The sequence below is a fragment of the Corylus avellana genome, chromosome ca3 (genome assembly GCF_901000735.1).
Source record: "Corylus avellana chromosome ca3, CavTom2PMs-1.0".
Classification (NCBI taxonomy): domain Eukaryota; kingdom Viridiplantae; phylum Streptophyta; class Magnoliopsida; order Fagales; family Betulaceae; genus Corylus; species Corylus avellana.
This window is the reverse complement of record NC_081543.1, coordinates 2,680,355-2,698,432: the sequence shown is the minus strand read 5'-3', so window position 1 is coordinate 2,698,432 and position 18,078 is coordinate 2,680,355. Positions and strand designations below refer to the sequence as shown.

Below are 18,078 nucleotides of genomic sequence, written 5' to 3'. Positions count from 1 at the left end.
TGTATATTGTCCCATCCTAGTTAAATTCTGCACATTTTCTTATGAGAGAACAGCATAACAGCACTTTTTACCTCATTAATTTACTGATAGAAATTGTTTTTTGCATTTTCAGCACATTCCATGGAAGAGGCAGAGGTTTTGTGTGATCGATTAGGAATTTTTGTAGATGGCAGCTTGCAGTGCGTAGGAAATCCTAAAGAGTTATCTCAACTTTAATATTATATCCTCCATATTATGTTGGCTCCATTTCAAGTACTCTTCATCTTATTTATATCCCCCAACAACAAATGCACACCATGGTTATATCTTGTGCACCTCCTTCCCTGCAGGCGTGCTCTATGCATTGCTTTTTTTTTTTTTTCCCATCAAACGATTCTTAGTGGAGTATTTTCCAATGATTTGTGTAAATGGACAAAATTCTATGTTTTAACGAGGGACAAGGATAGGGATGCAGCAAGCCCCCTAAAGAAAGGAACATGAAACACAACTACATATGTTTGTTTTTCTGAATATTGTTTTGTATGCATAACAATGGGAAGTAAAATTGTGTGCAAAAATTAATATCTACTTTTCTTGACAAAATGCATAAGGTCTTCATTATTCATCTTTTTCTAATTGAATGAAGGTGAAAGGGGTGAGTCTTTATTTTTTCAAACCAAAGCTATTTGCACTGTACTAAAGCAATTTCATATAACATTTTGTTGACTTACAGTTGAAATTTTCTTGAGAGCTAGTTTTTAGCAATTTCAGCCAAATTTGAAGTAGATGATTTGTCAGTAACACTTTCCAATGGTGTTTGATAGCTTATAGGTAGATATGGAGGATCTTATGTGTTTACAATGACAACATCTTCGGATCATGAGGAAGACGTAGAGAAGATGGTGAGGCATCTCTCCCCAAATGCTAACAAGATATACCTCCTCTCTGGAACCCAGAAGTTTGAGCTGCCTAAACATGAGATCAGAATTGCTGATGTATTCCATGCAGTGGAGAATGCAAAAAGCAGGTTCATAGTATTTGCATGGGGTCTGGCTGACACCACATTGGAGGATGTTTTCATCAAGGTTGCCCGTGGGGCGCAAACATTCAACGTGTTGTCGTGACCGTCCGATTTGTTCATCGATAATTTCATGTTACTTGGATCTCAGAATTGGTATTGATAGTAGGCTTCCTCTATGGATTGGCATGCAGCTGAATCTGATCATGTTGTTGTTACCATCTCATCGTGTATATGTTTTTCTATTTTCCTTTTCTCCTGGGGAACTTTGTTTAGATATTTGTACACATACATTCTTTATAGAAAGTAATCAAAGTCGTATCATTTATATATATATATATATATATACTGTCCTTTTAATGTCATTTTTTATTTTAGTAAGTAATTTCACTCTATTAGCTAGGAACTGATTTGTAGCTAATTTCTACAAATGAGTATAATAAAGTGACATGTATTCTTAAAGCATGTGAGAAGCACATTTTATTTTTTAAAAAATAGGGTAAAGTCCACTTAACCTCCTCAAACTATCACTCCAATGACAATCTATTTATCAAACTATCAATTGTGACAATTTACCCCCCAAACTACTAAAACAATGACAATGTACCCCCCAATGATAGCAAAATGACGAAATTACCGCTATAACATTTTTAATAAGACAAAAATACCCTTCAATTTTTAAAAAAATAAATAAATTTTTGTATTTTTGTTTTTATTTTAGTAAGGGTAATTTCGTCATTTTGTTAAAATTAGGGGTACATTATCATTATTTTGGTAGTTTGGAGGGTAAATTGTCGCAATTGATAGTTTAGGTTGTAGATTGTCATTGGGGTGGTAATTTAAGAGAGTTAAGTGGACTTTACCAAAAAAAATATGAACGCTTGGCAATTTATTAGATTGGTTCGTAGGAATCAATTTATTAGATCGATTTTTTTTTTTTTTCAAGAATTGATTCAAGGGTTAGTTAAAATTACTACGTCAGCATTGTGGTATATTTGAAGTTACTCTTATTTTATTTTATAGATGTGACATTGCAAATCCGCTCTTGTTAAAGAGTAACCACAATTATCTCACCAAGGTGTATTTTTCAATTTGGGATAATCTTGCCAATTTGTGATAACACGATTTGAGAGAGATCGCAGGGATATCTGTTGTAAAAATTTGAACCCACACCCTAATACATGCCTTAACTACTTAACAAATTTTTCTGGGCCATTAAACCACCTCTCTTAATCTTATGACAATTTTTTTTTTAGAAGAATAAGCAACTTCATTAAAAGCTCAAAACCAAAAACACCAAAGCACCAATTACAAGCCACCAGCGAGCACAACCTCACAAGGCTAACAAAGCAAACTAAACCAGAAACAAACGGCAGAAAAAGAAACCACTAAAACCAACAAAGCAAATCCCCAAACCCTAAGTATCACTAAAAACAGACCCTACAAAAGGCCTAAAAGCAAAGCCTCACAGAGACTATAAGTCTATATCCCATAAGACTATCAGGAAACAAAAAACAACACAAAACCAGCGGGCCACAACCACAGCCAGATCAGCAAAGCACTCCTGCAGAAAGATTCCACAAAGAGCAAAACACAAGGTTCTCCTTATTTTTTGGAAACCTTCCTTTCCCAACTACTCTGGTTCGGATTTCCCACAAAATTTTCTTCAACAATTGCTCCTCTGTTTTTGGATGACCTGACGTATGACAAATTTTAGTAGCAGAGGATGTTAACTCGATGAATAGTGCGAGGAACATGGAGAGGGATGGTAGTTGAGGGGTACGAGTACTCTTCTCTTTACTTTTTAGTAATTCCCGCCACTCTTAACGGCTAGCTTCCAATAGCCAATAGCCTATAGCCCAAGAGCCAAGAGGCATATGTCAAACCCTTCGTTCTGCTCTTGATAAATGCTGCTACTCTTTTTTGTTCAAGGCCCTTGAGTACACATAGATGCAATAACATTCGTACCCAAATACATGGAAATGGAACGCCATTTGTTAAATCTACTTCACTCGACCCTGCACATAAAACAAATCAAGCAGGTTCACGCCCTGATTGTCATAAATTATCCTACTCTTACTACAGATTTCGTTAAGAGTTTACTTCGTTCGTCTATTGTTGTCTATGCTCGCAACGTGTTTGATAAGATTCCTCACCCAAATCAGGTTCTTTATAATTTCCTTATTTCAACATACTCCAAGCTTTCATTGAACAAAAACGCTTTAGAAGCGTTTGTTTTGATGCATGGTAGTGGCACCCGGGTGGTAGGTTCCACAGTTGCACCCGTTATGAAGTCGTGCACTTCTTTGTTGGCTGTTGAATTAGCGAAAGAAATTCATTCATTGGTCGTAAAATGTGGGTTCAGTTCGGATGTTTTTGTTCAGACTCCTTTGATGGATTTTTATGCTAAAACGTGTGATATAGAATCAGCAAAGAAAGTTTTTGATGGGATTTTTATGAAGGATCCGATCTGTTATAATTGTTTGATTTCCGGGTATTCCAAGTCTGGTGATGTTATAGCAGCACGGCGGCTGTTTGATGAGATGTCCGAGAGAACTGTTGTTTCGTGGAATTCTATGATTTCTTGCTATGCAAACAATGGGTATTATCATGAGGGTTTGAGTATTTTCGAGAGGATGCGGGCTGAGGAATGTAGCCCCAATGAAATCAGTGTAACCACTGTGCTCTCTATATGTGCTAAGCTTAGGGATTTGGAAACGGGGTTGAGAGTTAAAAAGTTTATTGACGAGAACAATTTTCATTTGAATATGATAGTATCTACTGCATTGTTGGAAATGTATGTGAAATGTGGGGCTATTGAAGATGCACGTCTTGAGTTTGACTGCATGGACAGAAGAGATGTTGTTACATGGAGTGCCATGATTGCTGGTTATGCCCAAAATGGGAAACCGAGTGAGGCCTTGGAGCTCTTTGAACGCATGAAAAATGAACCAATTGAACCTAATGATGTTGCACTTGTTAGTGTTCTATCTGCTTGCTCTCAATTGGGCTCAGTGGGAGCTGGTGAGCGCATTGGCAACTATGTAGAGAGTCGAGGTTTTATCTTCAATGTTTATGTGGCCTCTGCACTATTGGATATGTACTCCAAGTGCGGGAATATTAGTAAAGCTCGTCAAATATTCAATAAGATGCCTCACAAAGATGTTGTTACTTGGAATTCATTGATTGCAGGTCTAGCAGCCAATGGTTTTGCAGAGGATGCGATTAATCTTTATGAGAAAATGAAAGAAATGAGAGTTAGACCAGATGATATAACATTCGTGGGGGTATTGACTGCTTGCACCCATGCAGGCCTTATTGAATTGGGGCTTGAGTTTTTCAGAAGCATGAAATTGGATTATGATATTACACCAACTATAGAACATTATGCTTGTATTGTTGACCTCTTTTGTAGATCTGGGAGACTGAAAGCGGCCCATGAGTTCATATGTATAATGGAAGTGGAGCCTAATGTTGTGATATGGGGCACCTTACTCAGTGCTTCTAGAATCCATTCAAATGCAGAGCTTGCAGAGCTCTCAGTCAAGAAGTTACTAGAGCTCGAGCCTGAGAACTCTGGGAACTATGTCCTTCTTTCGAACATATATGCAAGTGCAGGCAGATGGCAAGAATCCTTGAGGGTGCGGAATTTGATGAAAATTAACAGAGTGCAGAAAACCACTGCGTGTAGTTGGATAGAAATGGATAATAAAGTGCATAAGTTTTTAGTTGGCGACACATCCCATGCTAGATCTAATGAAGTTTATCACATTGTTGATGGGCTGGCAATGCAGTTGACTTCGGCAAGTTATAATTTAAATTCTGACTTAGAATTTTGATGATGTTCATAGTAGAAACCAGTAAATGCCTGCTAACACAGTTGGAGAAGTATGGTGGAGCTTAGTACCACAGACCTCAGTTTAAATCTCAGCTTGGGGTTGGAGATCCTTCTCTCTTGCTTGTGGTCCAAACAAAAGAAAAGATGTCCGGGAAAAGTTACGGTAACCTGTTTTCTTTCTTATGTTGTATCTTGATTTAAATGGCAATAATGCACTGAACAGACTGGAATTTTCCAGTTGCCTGGCCTTTCAAGGCATATTTGTAATAGTATTCAAACTTATCAAATTTTTGGTTAATTGTAGAAACAACCTCATGGAAACAAGTCTTCATTTGCAAAGCAGAATCACCTTTTCTAATTTTGGGCTGATTTGGCGTGGTGGCTTCAGATTAGATGGTTTCTACAAATTTTACAATGCATGCGAAAGCAATGGATTACTCCATCATCTAATTAGGGCAAATTTTTGTTTGTTTGTTAATATTATATCTATGTTTTTCGCAAATGTCAATGGTAGAACTTGCATACTGGTATAGAAATATTTACTGGAACTCAGTTATTTCACATCCAAAGTTGAGCTATTCCTGATTGTTTGGTGAAATATTATTTTACTACTTAAATTTTATTTGGCATGTCGCAACAAACTTGACCTGTTCCCCACTTAAGCCATCACATGATATACAGCATGATATGCAGCATGATATTGGATGTGATAATATATGACGTGTCAATCCACTGAGTGTATGAAATGATTATTTCCCTCTGTTTGCTTCTATAGTAATATGCTTCAGAAGCAAGCAATCAGTTCTATATTCATATTTATGTGACTGATGTTTTCTCAGAAACTGTTAGATTTTGGCTAACATCTCACTGCACCTACTTATGGATTGGATGGTCCGAATTTCCCCCTCCCCCACCAAAAAAAAATAAGCTCTTTCCAAGAGACTACTTATTTTTGTATTGTTTGATCATGGAGATCGCGGAGTGTTCAACTTTTTATAGATTTCATTTTTTATTTGTCTAGGAGATTTTTATAATCTTAGTTCAAAGGTGATAATAATTCATGCAACATCAATAGATTTGTTGAATATAAGAGATCAGAATAATGAGTTTTTCTTCGAAATGGCTTAGATCCAGCTTCAAGAAACAATTTATGGAATGTTGTGAAGTGCGCAAAGCAAGACCGGGCAAGCATTCTCACCAGTAAACTCTCTCTCTCTTAACTGCAGTGCTATAGATAGAAGTAACCTATTATATACTGGGTGTATATTGTCCCATCCTAGTTAAATTCTGCACATTTTCTTATGAGAGAACAGCATAACGGCAATTTTTACCTCATTAATTTACTGATAGAAATTGTTTTTGTATTTTCAGCACATTCCATGGAAGAGGCAGAGGTTTTGTGTGATCGATTAGGAATTTTTGTAGATGGCAGCTTGCAATGCATAGGAAATCCTAAAGAGGTATCTTAACTTTAATATTATATCCTCCATGTTATGTTGGCTCCTGGCTCCATTTCAAGTACTCTTCATCTTATTTATATCCTCCAACACTTGCACAAGAGATCTTGTGCCCTTTCTCTTTTCTTGTTAAAAGAATGGTGCATAAAAATTTTAGTGGACAAAATTCTTAGTTTTAACGAGGGACAGGGATTGGGATGCAGCAACCCCATAAAAATTTTCTTCTTAGTGGAGTATTTTCCAATGATTTGTATAAATGGACAAAATTCTATGTTTTAACGAGGGACAAGGATGGGGATGCAGAAAGGTACATGAAACACAACTATATATGTTTGTTTTTCTGAATATTGTTTTGTATGCATAACAATGGGAAGTAAAATAGTGTGAAAAAATCAATATTTACTTTCCTTGACAAAATGCATAAGGTCTTCATTATTCATCTTTTTCTAATTGAATGAAGGTGTAAGTGTTGTGTCTTCAAGCGTCTGACGAGTCATTTTCAAACCAAAGCTATTTGCACTGTACTAAATCAATTTCATATAACATTTTGTTGATTGAAATTTTCTTCTGAGCTAGGTTTTAGCAATTTCAGCCAAATTTGAAGTAGATGATTTTTCAGTAACACTTTGTATTCCAATGGTGTTCGATAGCTTATAGGTAGATATGGAGGATCTTATGTGTTTACAATGACAACATCTTCGGATCATGAGGAAGATGTAGAGAAGATGGTGAGGCATCTCTCCCCAAATGCTAACAAGATATACCTCCTATCTGGAACTCAGAAGCTTGAGCTTTCTAAACATGAGATCAGAATTGCTGATGTATTCCATGCAGTGGAGAATGCAAAAAGCAGGTTCATAGTATTTGCATCATAGGGTCTGGCTGACACCACATTGGAGGATGTTTTCATTAAGGTTGCCCGTGGGGTGCAGGCATTCAACGTGTTGTCGTGACCATCCGATTTGTTGATCAATAATTTCATGTTACTTGGATCTCAGAATTGGTATAGTAGGCTTCCTCTATGGATTGGCATGCAGCTGAATCTGATCATGTCGTTGTTACCATCTCATCGTGTATTTGTTTTTCTATTCTCCTTTTCTCCTGGGGAACTTTGTTTAGATATTTGTATACATACATTCTTTATAGAAAGTAATCAAAGTCGTAGCAAATATGTTTTTTTTTTTTTTTGTCTCCTTTTAATGTCGTTTTTTATTTTAGTAAGTAACTTAATAGTTACGAACTGGTTTGTAGCTAAATTTCTACAAATCAGTACAATAAAGTTGACATGTATTTTTAAAGCATGTGAGAAGCACATGTTATTGATAAAAAAAAAAAAAAATGTTTCTCACATTCTAAACACTTAGGCAATTTATTAGATTGGTTCGTAGGAATCAATTTATTAGATTGATTGATTTTTTTTTTTTTTTTACAAAAAAAAACAACAATTGATTCAAAAATTAGTTAGAGTTGCTACGTCAACATTGTAGGATATTTGTGGTTACTTTGCAAATCTGCTCCTGTTAAAGAGTAATGTTATATATCATATTTTTATTCTACAATTATCTCACAATGTTAACATTTTTTTTTTGATAGGTAAATTTGTATATATCAAAAACCCAAACAGGGCGCAACACGATTACACAGAGAGTATAAAAGAGAGCGGCTAAACACCCAATAAAAACCCTAAGCTCCCAAGGAGCACCCACAAGGAACCCAAAAAGATCCACCCAAGAACCCCCGAAATCAAGACACCCTACACAAGAAACACCCTACACAAAGGCTAACCCTACACTTGATCACCCCACATCCCTAACCCTACTCGAGCCACTGCCCCTAGCCTCAAAGATATCGGAGCATTCCAAACTCTTCACCCCCATCGGCATCTTTTTCTTATGAAGCTGTTTAGCTTCCTTATCCTTCGCTCTCCGTGTATAACACTTGGAAACATAGGATTGTTTTTCTAACAAAGCTTTGGCAGGTGCAGGAGGAAAAGAGAAAACCGGAGAAACAATAGCCCTCACCGGAGGAACAGTAGCCACTACCGGAGGTACAGAAGCCTCATCCCTCATCCTGCACTGAAGCCTCGCCGGATAAGTAGAAACAACCGCAGGAATCGCCGGAGGAAAAGAGAAATGATTCACAGGCGAAACAGAAGCCACCGACGAAACAGTAGCCACCACCGTAGGAGCAGTAGCGTCATCCCTCAAACTGCGCCAAAGCCTTGCCGGAGACACAGGAGTCGCCGGTGAAGATTTCCGTCCAAAATCCCCACTTTGACCATTCTCAGCAAACCCAGGAGACTCCGGCGAAGACTTATCCGAGTGCGACAAAAACCCATCGCTGAACTTATCGGGATCCAAAACAGGGCCGCAAACGGGAATTTGAACCACAGCCGACCCGGAAACCGACCCGGAATTATGCCCATCATAACCCAAAGAACCAACCCTAATCCTCTTACCTTTGGGCTTCTCACCCAGCCCGCGAAGGATCCGGTCCAGCTTATCGCAGAAAAACCCTAAACGCCTCATCGTCTTGTTCCTTCTAAACTTAGCTGCCGCCGCCACCGGAGAAGAGAAGCTTTGCTCAACCAAGGGATGAGCTTTCTCCATATCGTAACAATCCATCGCGAATCGTATTTCCACTCCAGCATTCCCCATCTCGAAACCGCTCGCCACCGGGAACAAGTCAAGCTCTTGCGACGAAAGAGGCCGCGCCCCAGCAATGTCCGCCACCTCGCAGGAAGAAGACCGCAACGCTTCGGCGAAAGACCGTCCATCTTTTGTCCCCGGAGAGGAACTCTCAGAATTCGAAAACCCTGGAGAACTCGCCTGCGCAGCCAGCAACGAACGCAGCTCAACCACGAACCTCCGCCAACCCCGCCCAGAGCGGGCCTCTGGGATCCAGATGATACCTTTCCGTTCGTCCTCCAGATAGGCAACCACCTCCAGGAATCTCCCAGCTTTGTTACTACCCCCGCTCACCGACAAAGACTTCCCTTCCTCGCTAAATTTTTTGACGAAATCTTCCTTCACCTGAGACTGAGACGCCTCTTCTACCGTAGCTGCCAACCAGGAAGCACTTCGCTGACCCACCAGAATAAGCCCTACAAAACCCTTCCTTCTTTCCTCCAAACGAAGCTTCGAAGCCTTCGTCGAGAAAAAGAAGGTTTTAGCTTCCACCGAAAAACGTCGCTCCATCCTAATCTACACGAACGCATCCCACGAAAACAGAAAACCGAGCTCTAGCGGGACGCGCCTACACGCGCCACCGCTGGGGTTCCAGTTCCAGCGCCTCCCATCAACAATGCTATCATCAGCAAGAGGAATCATGATTTCACATGATGAAGGTGAATATGGTTGAAAGCCAGAGGCTGTTCAACCATAGTGAGAAGCTTGTTTCTGCATTTGACCTGATCAACATAACAGTTTGAATTAGCTACCTCACAATCTAAGGGTTAATTGAGATACAAGTAAAATAAAAGTTTTTTTTATGGCATTACTCCGAAAGAGAAAATATCCAACAAGAAGCCCTTAAGAGCAACGGCAATCAACTATGCATTGGAATTAGACCCACAAATTTAACAGATAATATTATAACCTTTATTAACACAAGGATTTGGCTGAACTAAGAAAAAAAGTTTACATAACAATGTAAAAATATATAAATCAATCATTGAGGTATATAGCAAAATCACGTAAAGTTTTTCAATGTTCTAGTATACATGTATACAACTCGAAAGTAAATGTTCATTGATTTTCAGTAATGTTCATTTGGTTTGAATCAAATACAACTCCATGAACAAGTCCGGACCGGCCGAAGAAATTTCTTTGAGAAGTCACTGTTGAAGGCATTGGCTGAACATTGGGGGGGACTGGAATCTCAGTTGAGTGGCCAGAAATACAAAGGGCTCCAGAATCATCTTGCTCCCAGTACACTTCTACCATAATGCCTCTAGGATGCTCTTCAGATTCTGTTCCAGGAATTCCCACAAACCTGGCTCCCATAGGTATCTGTGCAATTATTGTAAGAGATAAGATGGGGGAGTGCACATAAATGACTTTTAAGTTTTTCCTCTTATGTACTTGCTATCCAAAAAATACAATAAAAGAAAAAAAAAAAAAAAAAAAAAATCCACTTACCGAAACTGCAGCTCCAGACGTTAAAGTCAAAGTTGCCAACCGCCCTTCAGCTGCCGCACTCTCCAGCTCAGCCTGCCTTGCAATATTCAAGAAAACTTCTTCCAGTGTTGTAAGACCCAGTTGGATGTCTGATATACCAAATTCCTTTTCTCTATCTTGGAGCTCCTCGAAAAATTTCTGTTTAGGATTAGGAGTACCAAAGAAAAAACTGGCAAATGTTAAAAAACAAAACAAAACAAAAGAAAAAAGACATGATGAGTAGTAAACCAAAAATTGATTAGTATAACTGTTTCTAACTTATTCTAATAGATAAAGATTAACATATAAGAAGGTAATCCAATGAATGGAAAAATATAAGGGCTTGTTATTGCTTGAGCCTAAAAACATTTCATTAGAAACTACAATGGAAACTGTTGAAGTTACCAAATCATGTAGAAATGGTATTTACCATACACAATAAGAAGGAAAACTATAAATGACATAACTTCGTTATTTTAGTAATGATGAAAATTCTGTACATTTCTGAAAGTTTGAGCAACAAAATTGGCAATGAGAACTTTCCAGAAGTATTTCCAGAACTTTCCAATGACTCGGTATGCATATCGTTTCAAAGAATGCTGATTTAGTCATGCACAGACTTAATATCATTAATGTTTACCAATTGTATTATGAAGGTAATGCTATTATGTGATTGAAGGTTCAGAATTTTGACTGCATCTGTGGAAATGCAATACTGCTCCAGATACTAAATCCATATCCCTACTGCTAAGGTTCTGACCCAAAGCTAGGATTTATAAAGATCACAAAGGACAGATGTAATAGAATCGAAAACAAAATACAAGATAAAAGATCCATACCGTCAAAAGTGCCTCTCTATCATGAGGAATCACGAAAGTAAAAAAGGCTTTATTCTCCTCTTTTGGTACTACATCCAATCGCTGTCAAAACATTCCCCTAGTCAGAAACCAACCTCTTTTTATGTTTATGAAACACTTTAATCAATTTACTTGTTTCACATACATCTTTAAAAAACTGCTTCACAGCCTCTTGATGAATTGTAGAAACTACAGCTCTGTCGGGAGGAGAATTAGTCTGTGGAGTTTGTCCATTATTGCTTCCAAGGAAGCTAACATTAGCAATGAAACCAGTGCCAAACCGTGACTTCAACCTGATAGAGGTTCCAATGCAGCGAAGCCTACCCTTGGCCATGATTCCTATGCGGTCACTTAAAATATCAGCTTCTTCCATTGAATGTGTTGTTAGGACAATGGCCCGACCTTTCTTTGCATCATTTATTATGTCCCATACATGTCTCCTCGTTATTGGATCCATGCCAGTTGTCTGCCGATCAAGGGGAAATTGAAACTTCTCATAAATATATCAAGTAAATAAATATCTGAGTAACAATATTCCTATCTGCGTACCGGCTCATCCAAAATGACTAATTTTGGATCGCCAATAAGGGCTATTGCAACACTGAGGCGACGTTTCATTCCTCCACTGTAACTCCCAGCTCTCATTTTGGCCGCCTCAGTGAGTCTCACCTCTGCCAATGAATTCTGAGAAACCTGCAATTGAGAAGAATTGTTAATCTTAAGAAGAATGAAAATGAGCATCAACAATAAATTATCATCATCACAAGTAAATGCAATAGGATACTCCGTCTGGGATCATAGAGTATGTTTTGAATCTTCAGAAACAGGTAAGGAGAAAGTAGGTGATACACCATTTTGCTTGCATATTACATACCAATTTAATAGAAGCAGGGGGTAGGCCTTTGATACTAGCAAAGAGGTGAAGGTGCTCTTGACCAGACAATGCATCCCAAAGGATATCAAACTATTGAAAGATGCAAAATTCAAGATTAGCACACAACTTTTCTGGGTCATTGATATTGAAAATAATGTTATATATAATTGACAACATGTGGCAATCAACATTTTGTGAACAGACACACGTAGAGGTCACCTGGGGACAAACTCCTATAATTCTTCGAATGTTTGACATGCCAACTGCACTTCGGATTGAATTTCCATAAATTATTGCTGTTAACAACACAGATTCGGATGTTACATCCTTCCTGACTTCATTTCAACAGGATAAGCTGAGAGAGAGAGAGAGAGAGAGAGAGAGAGAGAGAATCACCATCTCCACCAGTCACTGGTGTAATGCCAGTCAAACAATTAATTGCCGTAGTTTTTCCAGCTCCGTTAGGTCCAAGAAGACAAAATAACTGATCTTTTGCAAAGTTCACCCATAAGCCCTGAAGGAAAGTTGCAAATAAGCAGAGTTAAATCCATAAAAACATAAATACTACCCACGGCAGCATCATTATGGTCATCTTATGCCTAATGATGCTTGATGACAAAAAAAAAAAAACTGAGAAGAAAAAAATAATTGATGATAGTGATACAAAAAAGAACATAAATCTGGGGGAGAATAAATGCTCCTCAAGACACCTAATGTATAACTACCAGAGTGATGGATAGCAGGATCCACCACTATAGATTCTCCACGACAACCCCATAGGCCAAGAATCAATATATTGATTGGTACTCATAATCTATGTATGTAGTCTACGCAGCTCTGCCTGCGCTGACTGATATATAAACTAAGAATGAAAGAGTTAAAGGTGGAAAAACAGAAGCATGTACATTGAACAGATAAGATATCTGATTAGGTCAATTTCATAAAACCATCGTCATTATGAACCATCCATCACTAGGATCCTCCACCAACTTATAGCAACTACATGATTAGATAGATAAGAAAAAAACAAAGCTTACTTTGATTCCCTCAACTTGGCCAAAACTAAAGTTGGAAAGAGGTCCTTACCCTAAGGGCATGGTAAGGTGGAGTCTTCTTGCATTTACAGAAACCACACTGACGATTCCCAGGATATGTCTTTGTAAGACCACATATCTGAACAGCAACATTTGGATCAACCACGCGTTCCTGTGTTTGATGTTTTACTATGCTTTCTTCTTCAAGGACATCTCCATCATCTGGAGTAATATGCTGCTGCTGCGGGACAGAACCTATGCAACTACAAATGCCACCCTCTATGATGAGAGAGAGAGCGAGATAGAAAGAGAGAGAGAGAGAGAGAGGGGGGGGGGGGCATCAGTCATAATTCCAGGCAAGGGGAGAACTCATGAGCACAGAGTGAAGATCAAACTGAATTACCTTTCACTTTGCTTCCACCTTTCCCCATCCAATACCGAGGGTTTAGGAAGTAAAACAATGATTTTCTCACACCAGATGCATTTGGGATTATATTGTCAAAGTAGATAGCCAATACAAACCACAGCAAAAATGTAGCAACAAGCCATTTGTAAATATCATCCTGTCAAGAATACAATAAACGCAAAATAACTAAAATGGAAGTGATTCAGTTTCGAGTAACGTAAAGAGAGAAAAAGAATAAGGCATACAAAAGGGAGACATAGAGGAAGGAAGGTGTCATAAGCAATTTTTCACTAGAATGTATATAGTGATCTATGAATTGTCAATATTGGGTTTTGAGCTCGAAGACTTCACATACAATTGTTATCACACACTCCGTATCATTTGGTGCGCACTTGGCCCGCCTACTCCAGCTCACCCCAACATCTTGAGGAGTTGAAGTTGCATCAGCAAGCAGATTTAGAGCTTGAGCAAGAAGATTAGGAGGGAACAACGACCAGATAGCTCTTATGGTACTAGAGAAGTTGTGACGGTAGGGAAATCCAAATATTGTAACAAGCTGCAAGGACAAAATAGAAACTTATTAGTACAAGTGAACCGATAACTTCTATCATAGAGATTTAGCAAGGGAATCTTGCCTGCGTCATAAAGCCAACAATAAATATGGAGAAACCCACTGTCGTGGATGAAGATGACTTGTTAATGAAGGATGACAACATGAAGGCAAAGCCAATCTAGCATCAAAAGTTAGAAAGACAGTTAGACAGATCAAGGTGACTATTTAAAATGGCTGGCTTAATTAAGAACCAAAATCATCATGAATAAACATAAAGTAAAACAATGACCTATATGACTTCCAGGATATACTCTTACCATATTGAGTTGGAAAAGAAAGAACACAAGGTACACAACCGCAAAACTGTTGTTCAAGAAAAAATCAAACTGAAATATCATGCCGAAGAGAACTAAGAAAAGCGAGGAGAGAAGCGTAAGAAATCCCTCCCATGTGAGCCATGAGAGCCAGTAGGCAGAATCATAAAGACCCATCATATTCATTGCCTGTGGGGATAAAAACCAAAAATGAAATATGGAACAATTCTGTGAAGGGACGGCAATGTCAATCCTATTTTTTAACTTTAGATTGCAGAAGGTTAATACCTGGCGAAGTTTAAGCTCTTTCTCTGTGATCAAAGAACTGATTTGAATTACAAAAGAGAACATGACAGCTGCAAGGAAAAAGGTTGGTCCTGCAGCAGCCACCGCAGAGAAAGTTTGCACTGCAGGGTGTGCGAATTCCTTGAACCCCACATTCCAGCTAAAGCTTGGGTCTGAACATGCAGAGTCATCAAATAGTGGTACATTTATTCAATTGCAGAAACGGAGATCACATATAAAATCACGTGACTAGAATATTCCAAACAAGACGACAGAAAACAAGAACTAGAATTTAATACCTCCAATTAGATATCTTGCAATCTCACGCTCTGCCGCAATTTGAAGTGGTATTTGAAATTTAAATGTGGGATCTTCATAATTCCCTCGCACTGAAGCTGGAGTTGAATTAGTCTGTATGCCGTAGCTAATTACAGTAGCATTTCTTTCTACAAAATGCAAAGCTCCTGGGCACCTCATCGGATTACTAAGAAGCCATGCATCTACTTCAGTCGGCGTTCCAAATGATTGAACCTGAATAATCAATAGGCACATTGAAAATGGGTACACCGTAATTTCCCATTCTGAATCATCCTAAACTCCTTCCTTTTTCGTCCACCCTCCTCAACTAACCAAACCCAAGATTTTGTATTTATTAAATTTAGGACCAATTTCAAACGAGAATTCAAATTTGCACTCGTACCACAGCAAAAGGATAGGACTGAACAATTTTCATTTGCTCTTTCCTTTCCATTGGGTTCTCAGCAACCAAACAAATTTTTTTTGTTTTTTAACAAAAAACTCAAATCAATTTAAAAATTTCTATTCGCATCTGGCTGGTCAACTCTCTTGATTTTCAATTCGATAATTGTACTTTTTTTTTCCACCAACGAGACTCAAAATTCTTTGTTTCCTTTATTTATTTTCCTAACGATCAACTGGCTCAGTCAGTATTAAAATTTCTTTTTCCAATGAATTTAAAGCCAAAAAAAAAACTCCAAAACTTTCACAACCAAAGCACTCGAAATTCTCTTTTCGATCGGTTTCTCCGCATACAAAACACGATTAAATCTCAATAAAATCCACTTTTTATCTTAACACCAAAGCTTTAAAACACGCAATTCTCAACTATTTCACTTCCATTTCCTTTTCCTTTTCTCAGCAACCAAACAGAACCACCTACCTTGCTCTCCGGAATCGGCCTGCCAGGGTTATTGGCCATGATGTTGGTCACAATCCTCCGAGCCGCGGGGCTCGCATTCCCGCTCCACAGAAAGTCGTAGCAGGGGAGCTTGGTGTAGAACTTGTCCTCGCATGGCGGGATCGGCGGCAAGAGCAGGGGCTTAGGGTCCGTCACGCTCTTGTAGGCCGTGGAGGTGGAAAAGCGAGCCTCGATGGCCTTCTGGATGGCGAAGATGAGGAACATGAAGAAGAAGGACGAGAAGAGCTGCATGAATGTCCCCGTCTTGTTCCGCCACGACAGCAGGAGGTTCTTCTTTAGAAGCGCGGCGTATTGCTGCCAGAGCAGCGGAAAACCGCGCCGTAAGTTCATGCTTGCACGGGTTTTGGCTTTCAAGAATTCGTTTTTTTTGGAGGGGAAATTGAAGTTGGAACGTTATGGGCTGGAATTTATACCGGGGATCCAAGAAGAGGAGAGAGCGTTGGAAAAGGCGCGGTTTTGTGTTCCTTATGGAAGGTTGGTGGTGGGGGAATTGGGGCTGGTTTTTAAGGGAATTACTAGGTATGCCACTACGTTCGTTGTTTAGACAAGTTGACACGCTACAGGAATTCCAGGAATCTGAAAAGCTCCCAGCTTCCGGGAAGTAGCTAGCTTATCGGTGTCTGCTCGTTTAAAGCTTGTGTTTGGCAAACCACACGTTTTGCTTTCGTTATTGAAGCTCAAGTGACGTGGTAGAAAGTTTTAAATTTTTTGTATTGGAATGTAAATTTTTTTTTTTATTTTATAGTGATTTTTTATTTTATTTGAATAATAATAAAAAAGTGAATGATGTGATATAAGAAATGAAAAAAAAAAAAAATTATTGTTAATTTTTTTTTGAGAAAATGGTGTGTGAATAGTGTTGAGATGATGAAATGATTTACCAAATACAACCCTAGGATAGTGAAAAGGAGAGTACCATTGATAATATTGAGAGTATCAATGATAATATGTAAGTAAAATTGTATATCTTAAATTTTATATACATGCATATAGAGCCTTTTAAGACTTTGAGTTTTCTGGGGTGTGTTAAAGGGGTCATGGTCACTTAAGCACGTCAGGTCAAAGACTTAGTAGGCTTGATATGAGTTGTAGGCCTTCTTCTTAAGTGGCCAAGTGGGCATTTATTGAGTCCTTCAATTTCAAACAATACTGTTTGAAAAAATAACAATTTGAAGATGTAATTAATGAAAACATAACGATAAAACAGCGGTCCAAACTATAAAATTGTGCGTTTTTAAAGCACGCCACTCTAAGAGAAAGACGTGTAATTATATAATTCTCCTTTTATGGAAATTGTCAACCAGCATCAAAAAGCTCACCAAGTCACCATAAGGACCCATTAATGAGACGTGATTTTTTTATGTTCAGATCGATGAAAAAGGAGGTTCATTTCGGGGCAATGTGAACTTTCACATGTAAAAGGGTACTTTCGTCAATTAAGTTGCAGAGGATGAAGGGCAAATTGGTCATCCGGATTGCACTGGCACTAATGTGCCGTGGTGGGTCAAAAGACTCAAAACCTGGAAATCTAGGCAAGCTATGACGTGGCATGATCATTTTATTGGGGAAAGCTTTCGGAGATTTTGCTGTCGTTTATGTGGGTTGAATTAGTGGCATCACTAAGTTACAAACTAAGTCTACTTATTGGTCGACGTCCCTGCATTTTCTCGGAAGTTGGTAACCACATACTTTTGTAATGCTATTTTCAGTTATAATGTAATTTGTCTTTTAAAATTATTAATAAATTAAAATTTAATTTATTAAATTTTAATTTATTCATAATTTTAAAAGTCAAGACACGTTATATTTAAAAAGACTTTAATCCTCTTTATAATATTACTCTTTCTTCAAAACCCTTGAATGCGTGACTAACTTGTTGATGAATACCATGTCCTTATCGCAACAATTAGTTGTTTGAATTACTAATAATTTAAACAGAGATCATATTTAAAACTTATTTGTTTAACAGTTTAAGTAAGTAGTCAGACATGCTAAACTTTATTTAAAAAAAAAAAAAAATCACCCTTTGACCAAGTGAAGTGCCTAAACCACGCTATGACCTTAGGGCCACCCCATTTGTTTTCAAA

At 38.2% G+C, this 18,078-nt stretch overlaps 2 protein-coding genes and 1 pseudogene across 3 annotated transcripts; 2 read left to right on the top strand and 1 right to left on the bottom strand.

The window, feature by feature from the left end:
- Window positions 1–1,307, top strand: part of LOC132173779 (ABC transporter A family member 7-like) — a 12,761-nt pseudogene extending 11,454 nt beyond the window's left edge.
- Window positions 1,308–2,512: 1,205 nt separating this feature from the next.
- Window positions 2,513–7,474, top strand: LOC132173780 (pentatricopeptide repeat-containing protein At1g08070, chloroplastic-like). Its single transcript, XM_059585385.1, has 4 exons — window positions 2,513–4,998; window positions 5,140–6,035; window positions 6,207–6,295; window positions 6,943–7,474. Exon 1 carries the CDS (start codon window positions 2,974–2,976, stop codon window positions 4,834–4,836), a length of 1,863 nt encoding a protein of 620 aa, XP_059441368.1. The 5' UTR covers window positions 2,513–2,973; the 3' UTR covers window positions 4,837–4,998; window positions 5,140–6,035; window positions 6,207–6,295; window positions 6,943–7,474.
- Window positions 7,475–9,943: 2,469 nt separating this feature from the next.
- Window positions 9,944–16,601, bottom strand: LOC132175719 (ABC transporter A family member 2-like). 2 transcript variants are annotated; one of them, XM_059587741.1, is made up of 16 exons: window positions 15,953–16,601; window positions 15,072–15,303; window positions 14,776–14,945; window positions 14,491–14,676; window positions 14,256–14,351; window positions 13,976–14,176; window positions 13,618–13,777; window positions 13,267–13,493; window positions 12,577–12,694; window positions 12,400–12,476; window positions 12,181–12,270; window positions 11,856–11,999; window positions 11,452–11,772; window positions 11,289–11,369; window positions 10,432–10,608; window positions 9,944–10,302 (listed from the first exon to the last, which is right to left on the bottom strand). In XM_059587741.1, the coding sequence occupies exons 1-16, from the start codon at window positions 16,319–16,321 to the stop codon at window positions 10,039–10,041; spliced, it is 2,913 nt and encodes a 970-aa protein (XP_059443724.1). In that variant the 5' UTR covers window positions 16,322–16,601; the 3' UTR covers window positions 9,944–10,038. The 2 variants fall into 2 exon arrangements, with proteins under 2 accessions (XP_059443724.1, XP_059443723.1); XM_059587740.1 differs by having other exon boundaries at window positions 14,491–14,945.
- Window positions 16,602–18,078: the final 1,477 nt, after the last annotated feature.